At 39.4% G+C, this 17,832-nt stretch overlaps 1 protein-coding gene across 1 annotated transcript in view; it reads left to right on the top strand.

Annotated features, from left to right (window-relative positions):
• LOC121647389 (xylosyltransferase 1-like) overlaps nt 1-17,527 on the top strand; it is a 32,707-nt gene extending 15,180 nt beyond the window's left edge. Inside the window, exons 3-11 of the mRNA XM_041996755.1 lie at nt 2,633-2,802; nt 3,718-3,920; nt 6,946-7,026; nt 7,683-7,899; nt 8,014-8,190; nt 12,030-12,298; nt 14,733-14,928; nt 15,074-15,410; nt 16,507-17,527. Of these exons, the coding sequence (XP_041852689.1) occupies nt 2,633-2,802; nt 3,718-3,920; nt 6,946-7,026; nt 7,683-7,899; nt 8,014-8,190; nt 12,030-12,298; nt 14,733-14,928; nt 15,074-15,410; nt 16,507-16,829 (1,973 nt within the window). The 3' untranslated portion in view covers nt 16,830-17,527. The remainder of the gene's footprint in view (nt 1-2,632; nt 2,803-3,717; nt 3,921-6,945; nt 7,027-7,682; nt 7,900-8,013; nt 8,191-12,029; nt 12,299-14,732; nt 14,929-15,073; nt 15,411-16,506) is intronic.
• Nucleotides 17,528-17,832: the final 305 nt, after the last annotated feature.

Genomic DNA, 17,832 nt, shown 5'->3' on the forward strand with positions numbered 1-17,832 from the left:
CCATCTTTGGGCGGATGACGGCGTAGCATCAGGACGTTCGTCTGCACGGTACATGAGGCAGATTGAAGTCAACTAGCTGCAGACATACGTGCCACCAGTTAATCCATGTTTCTAATTTGTTCAGATAACTGGAAAGGACAGATTTTCATGTTCATGTTAATCCTTGATTAATTAGATCATTCTTCATTTGCATGTTCAAACAAAAGTATGGAAAAGTGAGGAAGTTATCTATTAGGTAGATTCATCTGTAAGGTCTTTCCTTGACTAATTAAAGTATTTTCTGTTTTCCAATTAAATGTTTTTAATTAGATTCAACACCGAAGTCTAAACTCATCCACAGGATTTGAAGTTTTAGTTTAAGATTTACATTAAACAGGAAAAATATTCCGATTGTTTTCTGACCAGGACCCACATTTAATGCTAAATGTGGAATTTACCAGGTTGTACTTCTACTTAGTAATGTTCTTAAGTATCAGAACAGCTCTGACCTGCATTATCTTAGCAGATGTCTTACTTTTACATGGATGCTTTATTTAATCTAAATAATAATTACTCAATTATTTTAGATCTTTTAGATAAAAATAAGCAAGTGTGTAGCTTCATTGGTTTCAAAACTTAATAAAGACACCAGTGACAGACAGATGAGGACTAATTATCATTAATCTAAAGTTATTAGAAGATATTTTAAACTCTGAGCTCGGCGGTGAGTTCATCATCAGACATGATCTGATCAGTGAGATGATGTTTGATCAGATACGCTTCCCAAAAAATCATGATTGGTGCCGTGATCTGGGACCCGTATTGGAAAGTTATACTCACTACTATTCCAGTAAGTATTAGTAATGGGATTCATGGCTCTTTGAAGCGAGCCGGATCTTAATGAGCGGCTCCTTTCAAAGAATCGCTCAAAAGATAATTACTGGTAGTAATTATATGGTAAGATTTAAATCAAGTCAAACTTACTCCATCATTATAAACTCTGTTGGTGGGAAGAATACTGAAATATTGGTTATAATTTCTTTTGGCTTGTTTTTTTTATTGTAATCATTTTGTAAGGTTAAATAGGTTTTTCAAAAAAAACAACAAAAAAAAAGGCATATCTACATGCATACATTGCTCACCAAATAACTTTGTGGCTCAACAAAAACTAAGAGGGCTGCATTCAATTTCCATGCAAAACAACTTTCCACTTTCTGTCCATAGATGCATCACGTGAATGGAGCGTGTTGGACATCAGACTCCCATGATGGCACACACGTGTCACATGAAGGCAGCATTGATAATTTGAATATATAAAAAAAACCTCACAACAGTGACTTGGTTTTCATCGTTGATTTAAAAGAGCCATTCAAAAGAAACGATTTGTTCATCATCATACCTCTACCATTGCACTTTGTATTGCCTCAGGGTATGACAGGTTAGCTCAATTGGTAGAGTGTTAGTCTTCCATGTGGGAGACCAGGGTTTGATTTCCCCAGGGGATGAATATTAGCACCTTCCAGTTGGGTCCTTAGGCAAGACCCTTAATACCATTGTCCAATCACTTTGGGTAAAAGCGTCTGCTAAATGACTGTAATGTAGAAAAGGTGCTATATGAATAAATTTACCTATCCAGAAGGGTACAAAATTGCAAGAATGTGCCAAACTCTTGAGGTGTGGCTGAATTTGCTTTGCAGTCACAACATCAGGAAGTTCTGTAGGGACTGAAATGTTTCTAAAAGCAGCAGCCTTATTTAATACATCAATTAAACTGCCCACATACTTATAAACTAAGAGCAACACATTTCAGATGGTTTTCTTTGGTAGTTTTGAGCTGAAAGTTTCTGTGTGTTTTTAGCTGTTTTTGTTTACTGGTGTTAAATAAAACACGTCTGGCCTGTAAATCAGACACATAGCTGTTCCTATAAACAAAATGACATTGCAGCATTTCTACGCAGCCTTGTTTATAGCTGTTCATCCGACCTCTGTGGGATGGTTGTTACGCTGCTGCAGCTTGGTGGAGTTTGCATGTTCTTCCTGTGTTTGTTTCTCCAGGAACTCTAGTTTCCTCTCCCAGTTCAAACACACATGCATGTTGGGTTAACTGGTAATTTTAACTGGATTGTAAGTTTTAGCGTAAGACCACCCCCCCACCCCCCTCGGACTGTCAGTAGAGTAAAGCAGGTACAGTACATGGAGGAATATTTGACCCTCATAGATTCATTTATTTATGATTTATGTTAAAAATAACACATTTAGAAATTTGTTTGCAGGAACTGAAATAAAAATGGATGAATTGAGGCCAAACAGGCCGATGAATTTTCCTAGTCCAAAAAAAAAAAAAAAAAAAAGGAAAACAAGAGTTAAAATATTTTTAAAAGTCACTTTTTATGTCTTCCTAACTGTCTTCAAGACCAAATAATTTGCATGAAGTGCTGCAGTCTGCTGAAATAAAAAATGACAGATTAGGCTTGGTTTTTTAAATAAACAAATGCAGGACATCTTTTTGCCTGATAATTGACAGAACAAACAAGAATATAAAAAACTTTAAAAAGCTGAATTTTCCACCTCAACTTGAAAGCATCATTGAAAGCCTTTATGACTGAAGTGATGCTAACTTCCTTGTAAACCAGCTGCTCGCCTCCCTGTCCAGGTAAAGCCAACGTAAACGCACAGTGGGATGAGGGCACAGCCTCTGACGCCGCTCAGCCCATACGCATCGCCTTCGTCCTGGTCGTCCACGGCAGAGCCTCAAGGCAGTTCCAGCGGCTCTTCAAGGCCATTTACCACACCTCACACTACTACTACATCCACGTAGACCAGGTGGGACGCTGATCAAGCTCCAATTGTTCATTAATTAATTTGTTTGTTTATTTTAACCACAGCAACATTTGTAATATAATTTTGATAAGGGGAAGAAACCTAAAGAAAAGTTAGTCCCAGCATGCACTGCTGCTGCTCAGCTGATGCTAAAGCTGCTACAAGAGATGCTGATTGGTTGAAATGAAATTCTTTAATTTCCCAGACACAATCCTATATACGAATATATATATATATATATATATATATATACATATATATATATATGTGTGTGTGTGTGTGTGTGTGTGTGTGTGTGTGTGTGTGTGTGTGTGTGTGTATACCAGTACCAGGGCAATGGAGGCCCAGATCTACCACAACAGGCAGGACCCCAGGTGCAGGCTGTGCAAAGAAGCCCCATGCTGTAGACTCTTCATTAGAGAACAGCAGGAGCTGCTAGTTAAAGTACTTAAAATGACAATATAACTTTAGGCCCTTATTTTATTTCTTCTTCTTTTATTTTAAATTGAAATGAAATTAAATGCATTTTTTCCAGACATTTCTAGAGCTTCACTTTACAATATTAATGTAAGTGTCTATTATTTGATTCAGTCGTCCACTACAATCCATATAAATTAGAAAATGCTGCTTTTTGCAGCAAATATTTAAATTTGATTTAAATGCAACTAATCAAGATGAACTGACCATGAGCAGCAACATTTTAGAGACATCATATGATTCTTTGGAGTACGATGCAAGTTGTGTTAAGTATGTTAAAATCAAGTACAGTTGAACATAAACCCACTTCACAGATCACAGTGGGGCACAGTGGATCCAGCTGTGGATAATCACAACAGATTTGTTTGAACAAATGGAAATAAAGATGTGATTCATATTTGTGGGATCTGTCAGCTAACCTGGTTCCTCTGCCCTTCTCAGAGGTCCGATTACCTCCACAGAGAGGTGCTGTCTCTGACCAGCCAGTATCCAAACGTGCGGGTGACTCCCTGGAGGATGGCCACCATCTGGGGCGGAGCCAGCCTCTTGACCATGTACCTGCACAGCATGGAGGACCTGCTCAAAATGGCCGACTGGTCCTGGGACTTCTTCATCAATCTCAGCGCTGCTGACTACCCCATCAGGTATGAAATGGATTGTGTGCACAATGCATCCAGCAACATGTTGCAGTATGCAAATTAGTTTTCTGAAACACGAGTCAGACCTCCTTGAATCAGTCTTACAAATTGTAACTTGCAAAAATACTTTGAATAGACCTAGTTGTGGCCACACTGCCTGGATTTATTTGACTGTAAATGCAGTCATTTGAAGCTGTGCAAAGCTCAGATTTCTGCATCCTCCTCTGACTGGTTTCTCTCTTTGATGAAGCTTATGAAAGTTGCTCATGCTTCTCCTCTTACAGCAGCAGCTGTGGTGTGTAAACAGAAATATGAGTCAGGTGAAACAGCATTGTTAGGCTGCAATTAAAACACACTGGGCAGACACACAGGGAGGCCACAAACATGTCGGATACAGACATCCCCCTGATGTTGGCTTCTAAAATGGAAAATTGGAGTTCAATGAAGGTTATTAAAGCTCTGCTGATGTCACTGTTTGTCTCACGCACTCTGACCTAATCTTTGTTCTTGATGATGAAGCAACATGTTACCCTGAAGTCCTGAACCGGAGAGCACATTCTCATCTTTTGTCTTCTTTTTAATGTTTCATCTCTGTGGGGTTCCTCACAAGGATAGAAAAACAAGAAGCCACACAGCGATCTGTCCTCCCATCAGTGACAGGTTGAACACGCTTCCAGCTAAAATCCATAACACGGCTACAGCAGTAGCTCCACAACATCCATCAATAGGGAGGTCACAGAGGTTCATGGAGCAGGAGTCAATGGAGCAGCGTGTGATAGTTTGACCTTCTGTAGACTAAAACAAGAGTTACAGAAGAAGAAAAAGTTGGATTTTGCTTTTGATCAACGAGAAAACGTAAATTGGTGTGTTATAAAGAGAATGGATAGAAAAGGTTATGAGAATCAGTGGTAACACACTGTGGCTCCATAAAACATAAAGCATACGTTTAATGGAGAGCGACAGTTTCTAGTGGCCTGGGCTGAAAATGGTCTGACCAGTCTGCTTGTCAAATAAAAAGAAAATAGTAGAATAAAATAAAATCATTAATTAAAATAAAACAATTTAAATAAAATAAATAATTTAAATAATAAAATAAAATAAAATGTGCTGGTCAGTTGTCACTAATAATTGCGATAGTTTTTTTTGTTGTTGTGTGTTTTTTTTTTGTTTGTTTGTTTTTTAACAATCAATACAAGTAAAGTGTTTAGAGATGGCGCAAATTGAGTTAGAAAATAAAGCTGAAAGGAGCAGAGAGAATAAAAAAGGAGGCTTTTGCATAAGAGGCGAGCAAATGTAAAATTTTGGCTATTTTCAAATCAGAAGCAACAGTAACATCACTTGAGGCGACTGGTTAATAAATTAGTGATAGAAGAGAGTCAGCTGGTGTGTTAGAAGCTGTAAACTTGATGATCACTAGTTCGGATTCTCTGTGTTCCTTTTTATTTGGCTGTAATAATGATTCTGGTAATGTTGCTCTGGTTTGTTGCAGTAATGTTAGATCTCTATTAGCTGAAACTTACTGAATATTTCAACCTTGGAGGGTTACTTTGTTAATACCTGCATTGTAGATTTGTTTTGCATTTGGCATCCATAGCAAAGCACACATTGAACCTGACAGACAGGTGATCAAGTGACAAGAAAAACAAAAAAGTGCTTTCACCAATATAACAGTAATAATAAATAATAAAATAAGTGATATTAAGATAGATAAAAATAAATAAATAGAAAACATGCTCTGTCCAGAGGGAAGAAGCTGAGCTTCACCCCACACAGGATGGGAGTCGTTATTAGGAATTGGTAGAGCCATCCTCTTTAGTGTACAGGGAGGCTGGACAAGACTGGGACTCACCAGTCAGGCGATTGGAGCATCTCACTATTTGGTTAAGTGAGTTTTTCTCTGTAACCAAAGTCTGACTGAACCATGCCACCAAGCAGAACGGTAAAACAGACTCAATACTGTTTCGTCAATGTGGAAATGTTCCAGTTTTTTGCAGATGGATTTGCAGTTAATTTTGATCTACAGCAGGCCCTAAATGGGATTTCCTGCTATCATAAATAAAATATTAGTTGTTATTATTATGTGCTATGTTAAACTGACAGTTGGATATTTTGACACGTAGCCTGCTCATCTATAGCCTGTCCACATCTGTCCTTGTCTAACATTGTCCTTGTGACTTGTGCCAGTGAGGAATGTTTTATTATCAGGTTATTTTATCAGGTTTATCTGGTTGTAAATGAAGTGATGCTTGTTGATGTCTGAGTCTTTTGTCCAATAAAATCATCCTTTAATTCAACATGGAGACAAACTGAAGCCAGAAATAACATTAAGATTGATTTATTTTACCCACAAAACATCTTCAATGAAAGTGTCCAGTTGTAGAAAAAGCAGTAGTATAAACATGACCACACATGCGTGCCTGTTTGTCTCAACCACTGTAATCAAACGTAATCAGAGCGATCTGCTCCTCCGGACGACGTCAGGATGGTGTTTGACATGCAGGGCACTGTGTCTCTGCAGCTGGGCCAGCTGTCCCAAACACTCACAGAGACGCTCTAATTCCCTTAAATGGATGCTTGTTTTGCTTTGTTTAAAACGAGAGATGCATCCTGCTTCTAATGAATCCATTAGAGGACTAAATCCTCTTCAAACGCTGGATGGTAAAAAGAAAAGAAAACAGCTGGAACTGTGGGTCTGATGATTTGTTTTTCCTCTGCTGGTGGACAAATGGACAAACAGATGATAGATGGAACAAAACAAGAACTTTAGCCATATGTGAACGATGAGATGGCAGAAACTAAACCTCTGAAGGTCAGATTCAGTCATGATTTAAGAAAAAAACCAAGGAGGGCAGGTGACTTGTTTCAACCATCAGTATGTCGACCAGGGAGTTTGAGATCCCTGCTGTCCAAACTGATTTTAAAATCTCTGTTGGACAAACTTAGTTTAAAACTAGTTCAGAGCAGGTTACGGATCAGGTTGAGTCTGTGCTGTGTGATCACTGGCTGATTGATGGCTGTCGTCTCTCCTCAGGACCAATGAGCAACTGGTGTCCTTCCTGTCCAAATATCGCAACATGAACTTCATCAAATCTCACGGCAGAGACAACGCTCGGTAAGAAAGATGCTCGGTTGATCTTTGTTTCTCTTCCTTTCATCGCCTTGTCAATTAAAAAAAAAAGTGGAAAAAAAGGAATTTTAATGTGTTATTATTTATTTCTGCTTTGTTCTGTTTTACATTCATTATTATACAGAATAATATGGTTTAATTCATATGACAGGTTTTAATTTAATCTTTTTCCACAAAAATATTGGCTTCAGTAACAACTATATAAAAAGGAGTTGATGAGTAAAGTTAGTTTTCTTTAGTTATTAAAATGATACTTTATAGCAGAATTGTGTAATAAATTAATTTGATAATAAAGAAATTATAACAAATAATTTTCAATTAATTTATTATTATTATTATTATTATTATTATTGTCAATCTGGTAAACTGTGAAACAAACAAACAAACAAAATAACCAAAGCTTGTCCTTGAGAAACCGCTTCAGTCCAGGGATTTTAATCTTCAGTGGGATTAAAAGCAGCTGCAGCTCAGAAATCAACAAATCTTAGTGAGCTGGAAGCTTATTTTTTTGGGGGACAGAAACTGGTTGAAATTGAGAAGTTTCAGTCATGAAAATTAAAATGAAAGGAGCGTGCCACAGACTATGTCTATAAAACGTATGAATTAACGTGGTTTAACTCTGGCTGCTGCTGTCATCTCAGTTTCATCCGTAAACAGGGTCTGGACCGTCTCTTCTACGAGTGTGACACCCACATGTGGCGACTCGGTGATCGCAAGATCCCCGAGGGCATCGCCGTGGATGGAGGCTCTGATTGGTTCCTGCTCAACCGGCCGTTTGTGGATTACGTGGTCAACTCCAGGGATGAGCTGGTCGTCAGCATGAAACGCTTCTACACATACACGCTGCTGCCCGCCGAGGTAACACAAGTAAACGTTTATGAAGCATCAAGAAAAGGAAAAAACCCAAAAATGTCATTTTTATCCATAAAACTGAAACAATGAATACATTTCTGTTTGCCCTCCCACTTGCAGTCGTTTTTCCACACTGTGCTGGAGAACAGCGTCCACTGTGAGACCATGGTGGACAACAACCTGCGGCTCACCAACTGGAATCGTAAACTGGGATGTAAATGCCAGTACAAGCACATCGTGGACTGGTGCGGCTGCTCGCCAAACGACTTCAAACCCTCGGACCTGCCGCGCTTCCAGGTGAGATCCAGCATTTATGCTCTATCATGCAGAAGAAGCTCTTAATGAAACAGCTGGCGTACCTGAAGGAGTGTGTGATATCACAGGGTCCAGAATAAATTTAAGAGAACATACTTCTTACAACTCTAATTCCAAATAAATAACAAGTAAATAACCGAAACCAATGATTTATAAATCTCATCAAGTCATATTTTATTCCCAGTAGAAGATAAACAACATATCAGATGATGAAACTGAGACATTTCATCATTTCATGGAAAATATGAGCTGATAGAGAATCTGATGGCAGCAACACATCTGTAAGAAGTTGTAACAGGAGCAACAAAAGGCTGGAAAAGTAACTGGTACAAATCAGAAACAACTGGAAGAACCTTTGACAACTAATTAGGTTAGCTGGCATCATGTCAGTAACATGACAGGGTATAAAAGGAGCATTTCAGAGAGGCAGAGTCTCTCAGAAGGAATGATGGACAGAGGTTCACCAACCTGAGAGAAATTGTGGAAAATTTTCAAAAAATATTCGTAAAATTGTGAAGCCCATCTATGATCTACAATTTAGAAGATCAATAGATTCAGAAAATCAGGAGAAATCTCTGTGTGATCTCGGGGCCCTGAAGCATAGAACTTACAGATATCACTGTCTATGAACAAGGTTCACCATGAAATCCATATATTTAAACTAGGAATGGGTGTATTGACATTCTAGAATTGATACTTCAATATCTGCCGATCAAAGTATCGAATTTCATACTTTTTGAAAGGTCCCATATTATGCAAAATTGACTTTCTAAAGGTTTTCTAACAGTCTTACGTGTCCTCATAGCCTCTACATGAGGCTGAAAAATTTGAAAATTCTGTCTCCTCTCTCACTTGCTTACTCCCCTTTTTAGCAAATACATGCTCAAATGGGTGAATCTGAGATCTTTTTTCTATTGTGACCTCACGAAGGGAAATAGCCACTCCCCCCGGAAGTGGATACTGCCATTGACCCACCCCCCCCAGCTAGCTGAGCCTGCCCTCAAACATCACCGAGCGTGCAACAGCGAAAGCCAGATCCTCTACCAGAGAGGGGTGTGAAGTGGGCGTGGACAGGCACCACTCAGGAAGATTTAAGGGTTCAGAAACAAAAACAGCTCGTCCTCAGTAGAGCTCACTAGAGCCACTTTAGTAATGGCTGAAATTAAGGACCAAGGCTGAATTTCGGGTAATACACTTTGAAAACTATGTTGTTTGATCTCTGATACCCATATGAATTAGTTGAGAAAAATGTATAATATGGGACCTTTAAATATCACAAGATGGCTCTACTCATACAAAACATGCAATTTCTTTTCAATTCTGAGAGTTTCAGGCAGTAAAATTAACCAGAAACCAGCACTTCTGTCTTCCGTGTCACGGGATTAGAGCAGCCTCTCAGATATCAGATTGTTAGTGAAGATGATGTTGTATTTTAATATTTTATAGTTCTTAAGCACTATGTTTATTCAGTTTAATAAAAGTAAAGAAATTTAAATTAATTTATAGTCTAATTATTTTTTATCATAATCCTTTATTTTTTTAAAGATTCTATTTTTATTTAATTTGTTTGATATATTCTATTATCATTTTAAAAGCATTTCTTTCAAGTATTTATGTATGAGTGTCATTCATATTTGATTTAAACTTACAATAAATATACTAATGCACACTGCACAATCATGTAATTTTTTTTTCTATACGGGGAAAAATATCTGTGTCAATATCAGTAAAGTAAAAATGCCAGAAACTAATTGTATTATATTGAAAAGAAAAATGTTGGTATGGCTCATCCCTAATTTAAACCAACAGATGAAAACCAGACACTGAATGCATCACAGGTCAGCAGATGAAGATGAATGGGAAAATCCAAGCAGCTAATTTCTGTCTTTTAGTCAGATTATTTTGATGCAAAGCTGCAGGAAAATCACATATTATATATGATATAATATTAGATAATAATGATGAGGAACAAAACTTGCAGATTTCTATTTAACAAGCTGAAAGTTATAGTCATGTCACAACATGTGGGAGTGGTAGGGGATCTTCTTTTCTTCTGGAAAGGTGAAGGCAGGTTTTGATTTTTAAGAGCATTAAGAATCAGAGTTTTATTTCTCTACCAAATCAGAACAGGCTTCTACAGAACACACTGAGAAAGCTTCTGAACAGCTTAATGTGTAGCAGCTATAACAGGATGCAACAGGAAAAGGATCACCACCTGTCCCCCGTTGTTTATACATCTGTATCCTTTTTTCAATAACTTACGTCCACTATAAGAAATGCAGGTAAACAAAATGTTGGTTCTCCGTCTTCTTTATGAGAGAAGATGAGCTGAAACTGTACTGTAATGTCAAGTCTGTTAACAAGACTGTTAACACATGCTTAAAGTGCATTTGAAGTATTTTTTAATTTTATTGTTTTAGTTCATTCAGAGAACTCCTCTTCAAACTAAACTCTGTTTTTTAACCCCCAAACTCGAGCTTGAATCTGAACAACATCCACAACCGTTTAAGTGAATCTGATGTAGCTGTTGGGTCTTAATGGGTTAAAATGAAGGTCGACCCGACAGCTGTGATGTCTGAAAGTCATGCAGCCCATTAACACTTTAAAAATATAATTACCCAGGGCCCCCTCAATAAATAAACCCCCAAATAAAGACCAAAAAAAGCAAATCCTCATATCTGAGATGCTGCACTTCAACTACAAAATCTTTTTATGATATTTAAGATTTCCTCAACATTAAAAAAAAGAAATCAATTTACTTTTTTGTATTTTCTTAGACAAACCATAGAGAATAACTTTACATTTTTCCAGGAAAATGAGCTCGAGGGATGATTTCCTGAAGCAATCTGAATGCTGATTTTTTTAAAAGCCACATGAACTACGTCAGATTTCTTTTGAACTTCAGAGAAGTTGAACAGCTTTTTCATTTTTGGTTCCATTTGTATGAAACGTGATATTTCTGCAGACGTGTACCGTCTCATGAAGCTCGACCTCTTTTCTTTTTTCCCCCTTCATGACTGCCGGGGGCCCAGAATAGCTCCACATTCACAAATTAGCAGTCCTGGTTTTACCTCCAGCAGGCGGTGGTGTAACGACAGATCTGAGGTCAGTGTTGGTGGTGGGGCTGCTGTTGGTTGCTATAAGAGGAGCTGATCCCAAAAGCAGCTGAACTCCGAGCCAGGACGTATTTTTAGAGCTTTGTAGCTCGCAACCGCTGAGGTTTCAGGGTTCTCATTATTATAATGTCGGGTTCGACAGCGGGAGGCAGCTGAAGGTCAGAGACTCACGTCTGCAGTATGTACAGAATAACACACACTTTTTCATTTAAAGGTCATAAAACTTTGACATCATTAAATAAATGAAAGTCAGAAAACACAGAAAAGTGAACTGACTGAAGAAAATAACTTTTTTCAAAGAGCTGGTTCCATAGAATTTTCATATTTTCTAAATTACGTATTATATATATATATATATATATATATATATGTATGTATAGATAGATAGATAGATAGATAGATAGATAGATAGATAGATAGATAGATAGATAGATAGATAGATAGATAGATAGATAGATAGACAGACAGACAGACAAGAGGCAGGGACACCCTGGACAGGTCATCAGTCTATGGCGGGGCCAACACAGAGACAAACAACCACTCATTACGTCCCAGTTTATGATTCAAATGCGTTTATTAGGGTTTTTTTTTACTTTTTATTTGTGAGTTCAGTGTTGTCTCCAATATCTTCTAATAATTTTATTGACGACTAAAATCAAATGAGGTCTAGATTTCCTTCTTTGTGTCTGTATTTTCTGACCACAGCAAGCATCTCGTCCCACCTTCTTCGCCCGGAAGTTTGAGGCCAGCGTCAGCCAGGAGATCATCAGCCAGCTTGACGCCTTCTTGTTTGGGGCGTACGCCTCCGGGACCCCAGGTCTCCAGGCCTACTGGGAGAACATCTTTGAACAGGAGACAGACGGACTGGGCAGCCTGTCGGACTCCTCGCTCAGCCACTACCATGTCTTCACTCGCATGGGACTGTCCCGCGCCGCCGCCTCGCTGCAGGGACATCCTAACGACAACAGCTGCAGGTACCATCATAGATGCCTGAATAACAGAATTAATAGTTCTGCTTGTGCTGCCCCACTTTTTGTCAGGTAGGAAAAACAAGAAATATTTAGGATTTATTCCTATACGTGCTGCTGCAGCACGTTGTGAATTAGCACTGTACAAATATAGCTGAATTTAATTAAATTATACTGAATTATATACAGTACATTAGTATCTAAAATCACAAATTGACATAGACTATAAAAAATCTGTAATGTTACATTTGCCATATTTTTTTTTTTTTTGTTTTTGATAAGGGGAAAAACCTGTAATAAGATTACAGAAAAAAACAGCAAATTTATTTATGTAATGTTAAAATAATATGAAAAACATGTTCAAAGTCAAAATACATCAGATTACAATTTTTTTAAATAGAGATATAATTTCATTTTAGATTAGATTAGATTAGATTAGATTAGAGCTTAGATTTGATTAGATAAGACCTTCCATCCCTTCCATTCTTCCATCACTCATTGAGGAAATATGTTGTTGCAGACAGCTGTCTATAGTACACACAGATACCAAAAATAGAAAACACACACTCATCTATATTAAGACATTTACAAACCAAAGACATAGAATGTGATAAAAGATCATTATCATTATTTCACTAAAATAGATTAAAAAAAGAAACAGTAAAACTGTTTGGGAACCACTGCAACAGAGCAGCTTTGGGATGTGGTGGAGATTCTCATCATGGATGCAGCCGACAAATCTGCAGCAACTGTGATGCTGTCATGTCAATATGGAGCAAAACCTCTGCAGAATATTTCCAGCACCTTGTTAAATCTATCACGCCAAGAATTAAAGCAGTTCGAAATGACAAATAGGTCCAACCCGGTACTAGAAACAAACCATAATATGGAGACTTTAAAGAAAACCCAAACAAAAAAAAAGTGAAAAATACCACAATGAAGTCTGTGTTTATACCAAAACAACCTGCTGGTGTGAGGTTTACAGGCTGCCTCACGTCCAGGTATCACATGAATAAGGCTGCCTTGTATCAGAGAGAGAAACTCTGTCACCGTATGAACGGAAGGAGGAGGACGCTCGGTGAAATCTTTCCTCCAAACTCACCACTCCACCAGTTTGTGCTCTCCAAATTAAACATGAAGATAAGGCCACCCTGTCCTGAGGTACAATCAGGCTTCAGTTTCTGCACAGGCTGGATTTTTCCAGCTGTGTGTGTGTGTGTGTGTGTGTGTGTGTGTGTGTGTGTGTGTGTGTGTGTGTGTGTGTGTGTGTGTGTGTGTGTGTGTGTGTGTGTGTGTGTGGTGAGTGTGTGGTAAGTGTGGACCCACAGTAGGTACAAGGAGGTACTTGTTGCTGGATTTGGGTGGAGATTGGTGGTTAGCATGGGTGGAGGCAGAATTATGGGGAATGTGTGAGTAGCAACCGGTTGAAAAGGAGCAGTCTGTCCAGCATCTGAGAGCATGTCCACACTGATGTGAACACATTTAAAAACACCTTCACACACTTCCAACTACATCAGTGCAGATTTTCAGTTTAAGAACAGTTCTGCTTTATTTCCGTCTCTTTTCCTCATTAACATTTCTGCTGCTGCATGTCTTTGTGGTTTATGATTATTTTATACTCAACTTCTGTTCTACAAACTGGGTTATACTCCCCACAGTTTTTTATTGTCTTATCTGCCAGGAGTCAACACACATATTGCAACTGCTCATACTTTACCCTCTTTTTATTTTCCTCACAAAATTCTGCCCAAATAAAAAACCTAAAGGAAAAAAGAAACATTAAAACTTTCAAACTTGGCTTAATTGGGAACAGTGTGCTATGGTATAACAATACACAACAGGGTGTTAGCAAAAATCACAAAAGCTAAATTATAGAAATGAATGGGGTTTTGCTGATGTGAGCAAAATACGATGCCCATTTTGGAGCCCTATAACTCAGGCATACAATCCCACTGAAACCTCATTTCAAGTTTAAACTGTTCATGAAAGATTAAACATTTGGTGTCTCAAAGTGCATTTTGATATCTTTTATGGTTTTGACATAATTGCAGTTTAAGTTTTATTGAATGTAATAAATTGCTACGGAGAGTCCATGCTCTAGGATGATAACACACACTCATGTGTTGTCCATCAAAATTATTCAGAAAATTTCTGAAACTAAGTTTTTTCACACTCACAACTTCTCCTGTACATGTAGAAATTATACATCAAAACGTAGGCATTTTCCTCCTCTTTCAATCAATGTGGCCATGCTTATGATGGGCCCAATGGTTTTCTCTCATATCGTCTCAGAGTGCAAAGTGCACCCACTGCTAACTCCATTGGTTTCCATTCATTGGAATTATTTACCATAGAAATAAAATTTCATTGCTGCTGTTTAGGAGAAAACATCACTGAAAAACCAGCAGGTGGTTTTAAATAAACTCTGTGTGTTTCTCAGGTACATGACCATGAGCCACCCAGTGTCAGTGCACCTCTACTTCTTGTCGGATCAGTTCCAGGGCTACCTGGTGCGTCATGTGGCCACTAACCGAGCATCCACCCAGCTGGAGAACCTGGAGACGTGGGTGACACCCAGAGATCACTTCACCCTAGCCAACTCGCTCCACGCCAGCAACAGGCTCCAGCACATCCAGGTCAGACAGTGATGATGTCTCCACTGTACATCCAGAACTGGAAGGTTTTGTTTTAAGCTCTAGACCAGGACTGCTGGTTTTGCTGCAGGTTTTGTGAATACGTCAGAATGAAAGTAAAAGTACAGATGCAAACTCATGCTTTCAGGTTGGGTCAGACTGGGATCCGAAGGAGCGTCTCTTCAGGAACTGGGGGTGCCTGCTGGGGCCCGAGGACGAGCCAGTGGCTGTGCAGCGCTGGAGCCGAAGCCAGAACAACCTGACTGCCACCGTGGTATGGATCGACCCCACCAATGTCATCGCAGCCACCTACGACATCCTGGTGGATGCCTCTGCTGAGGTCACTCACTACCGGCCACCGCTCACCTCCCCGCTAAGGCCGGGCGTCTGGACGCTGAGGGTCCTGCACCACTGGAGCCTGCTGGGTCAGACCAGCTTTATCGTAGCCCCTCTGGAGTTTCACCGTCAGCAGCCCATTCAGAAAGGTGGGTCTGTTTTTTATTTTATCAGATTTGTTACTAATCTTTTCAGTTGTTTAAGGAGCATTTCCACACTTAGCTTAACTCTTCTACTCAACAGAATGAGTTAGAAAGATTTGTCCAGCTCTTTGGCTCAACCAAGTACTGAAGAAGCTCTATGCACTTATACCCAAGTTGATATTGTTTGATGAAATTGTGATGTTTGTATTTAAACAAAATTACTTACATAAACTACAAGAAAAACTACAAAAAAAAAAAAAAAATTATATGCACTGCCTCTAGTACTCTAGAATCTTTTAGCATATCAATACCATAAGTGGTGAGAAACTCCACTAATAAAAAACCACTATGCTGTGATTTGCACCATCCTGGTTGGAAAGGTGACTAATCCAGCTTCCGAACCATGAATAAGAATCAGGAAATAATTAACCAAACACGAATCTTCACGATGCTGATAACTACCAGTTGGGGCAGAGTTTGTAGAATAAATCCATAGTTGATGGTTTCCAGCTAATATTACCAGGTCATCTCCTAATCAAAGTCAAGCCTGAAATTTTTCATCAGTAAACTCAGACTTTGGTTGTTTAGTGAAAAGGTTTGTTAGTGGTAACGTGGTCACTGAAGTCCACAGCTGATACCAGCACAGAGCGGAGGCCCTCCTGTCCCAGCTGTCAGCAGCATGCAGACATATATTTATAGTGTCAGTTTCCTGTCACTCTGCCATGCACACACAGGGTCACCTCTGTCTGAATTATCCTCCTTTTCCTCAGTGTCTGATTTGTTAGTGCTCAGCTGGGGGTGTGTGGGTGTGCAGGGATAACTACGGGACTAAGTGAAGCCCGGTTCACGAATAGACGTGACATGAAGGTGGCATGTGACATGATCTGACCTGATGGTTGACCTGTTTTTCACCTCAAGTATCTGGAACTGATGTCTGTATGTGCAAATACAGCTAATTCAGCTTGAATGATAGATCTGCTAATCTGGATGAAAAATATTTATCTCCTCTTTGAAGACAACAGGTGAGATGGAAGAAAATGTCTCTAAATCATCTGTTTCTATTTTTCCCTTCCTCTCCTGACCGGCTGTGTTTGGGATCCAGAGGACACTCTGCGGCTTCATGGTGGTCCGGCCAGGAACTCCTACATGGAACAGAGCTTCCACGGCCTGAACCCGGTGCTCCGGCTGCCGGTGAGCCTGGGTGCCGTGGAGGAGGCTGAGGCCAACGCCGGACTGACAGGAGCACCGCTTCGCCGCTGGCTGGATGGACTCCTGGAGGGCCACTGGTCCGCCTCGGACGTCTGCTCAGTGGGCCCCAGCGCCTGTCCCGTCATGCAGCGCTGCCACCTCGCTCCGTGGAGCTCCGCCAGCCCCGACCCCAAATCCGAACTGACCCTGCCCAAGCAGGACGGACGGATCAGGTAGCAGGCGGAAAGGCTGGGGGAGGAGGAATGGACAGATGGGCAGAAATGAAGGAAGACCTGTTTGTGTCTGATATTTATTTATTTAAAGTTTCAGGGGTAAATAGAAGACTCAAAACTGAGGAAAATATTCTCTCCCAGTCACTTGGGTTTGGGAGGAAAGCCCAAGTGTGTGCTGACGAATGAATGAATGTGAGATGATGAACTCAGTACCTCTCATTGTTGAATGTGTCCCTGGTGAAGGGGGGCTTTAAATGCTCACAATGGCTGTGTTGCTCATCTTTTGAGCCCATTTTGGGCCTATTGTTTTCAAAAGGTTTCCAGATTTATTCATTTCTAGCAAATCTGCCTCACCATGTCTTTGAAGTTTGAAAATATTCAAATGTCATTCATTTAAAGTCACTTTATTCTCAAATTTCCTAAATTAAAATCCATTTAGATTGTGATGGCAAATTAAGTTGGTAGCTGGAACAAACACTGAGCAGTGACATGACATGAAAACCCCAAATTCACTAAAAGATTAGACTTTTTTTATACCTGATAAGCTACTCTTTAAGAATTTGATGGACTAAATATTAACATGTTTCTAGAATGCAACACTTCAAGTGTCATTTTATTGTACATTCCCAGCTCCAGAAATAATTTCCACATCTCATCAAGTCATATTTTATTCCCAGTAGAAGATAAACAACATATCAGATGATGAAACGAAGACATTTCACCATTTAATGGAAAATATGAGCTGATAGTGAATCTGATGGCAGCAACATGTCTGGAAAACGTTGTGGTGATGTTTAGCATGGTGTAAAAAGTAGTTCCAGGGTGATGTTCAGCATGGTGTAAAAAGTAGTTCCAGGGTGATGTTCAGCACGGTGTAAAAAGTAGTTCCAGGGTGATGTTCAGCATGGTGTAGCATCTCCTCTTCTTCTAACATGTCTGGAAGCATCTGGGAAGTGAGGAGACCAGTTGATGGAGTTTTAGGAGAGGAATGTTGTCCCATTCTGGTC

Source organism: Melanotaenia boesemani, chromosome 2, assembly GCF_017639745.1.
Source record: "Melanotaenia boesemani isolate fMelBoe1 chromosome 2, fMelBoe1.pri, whole genome shotgun sequence".
NCBI classification, from domain to species: Eukaryota; Metazoa; Chordata; class Actinopteri; order Atheriniformes; family Melanotaeniidae; genus Melanotaenia; species Melanotaenia boesemani.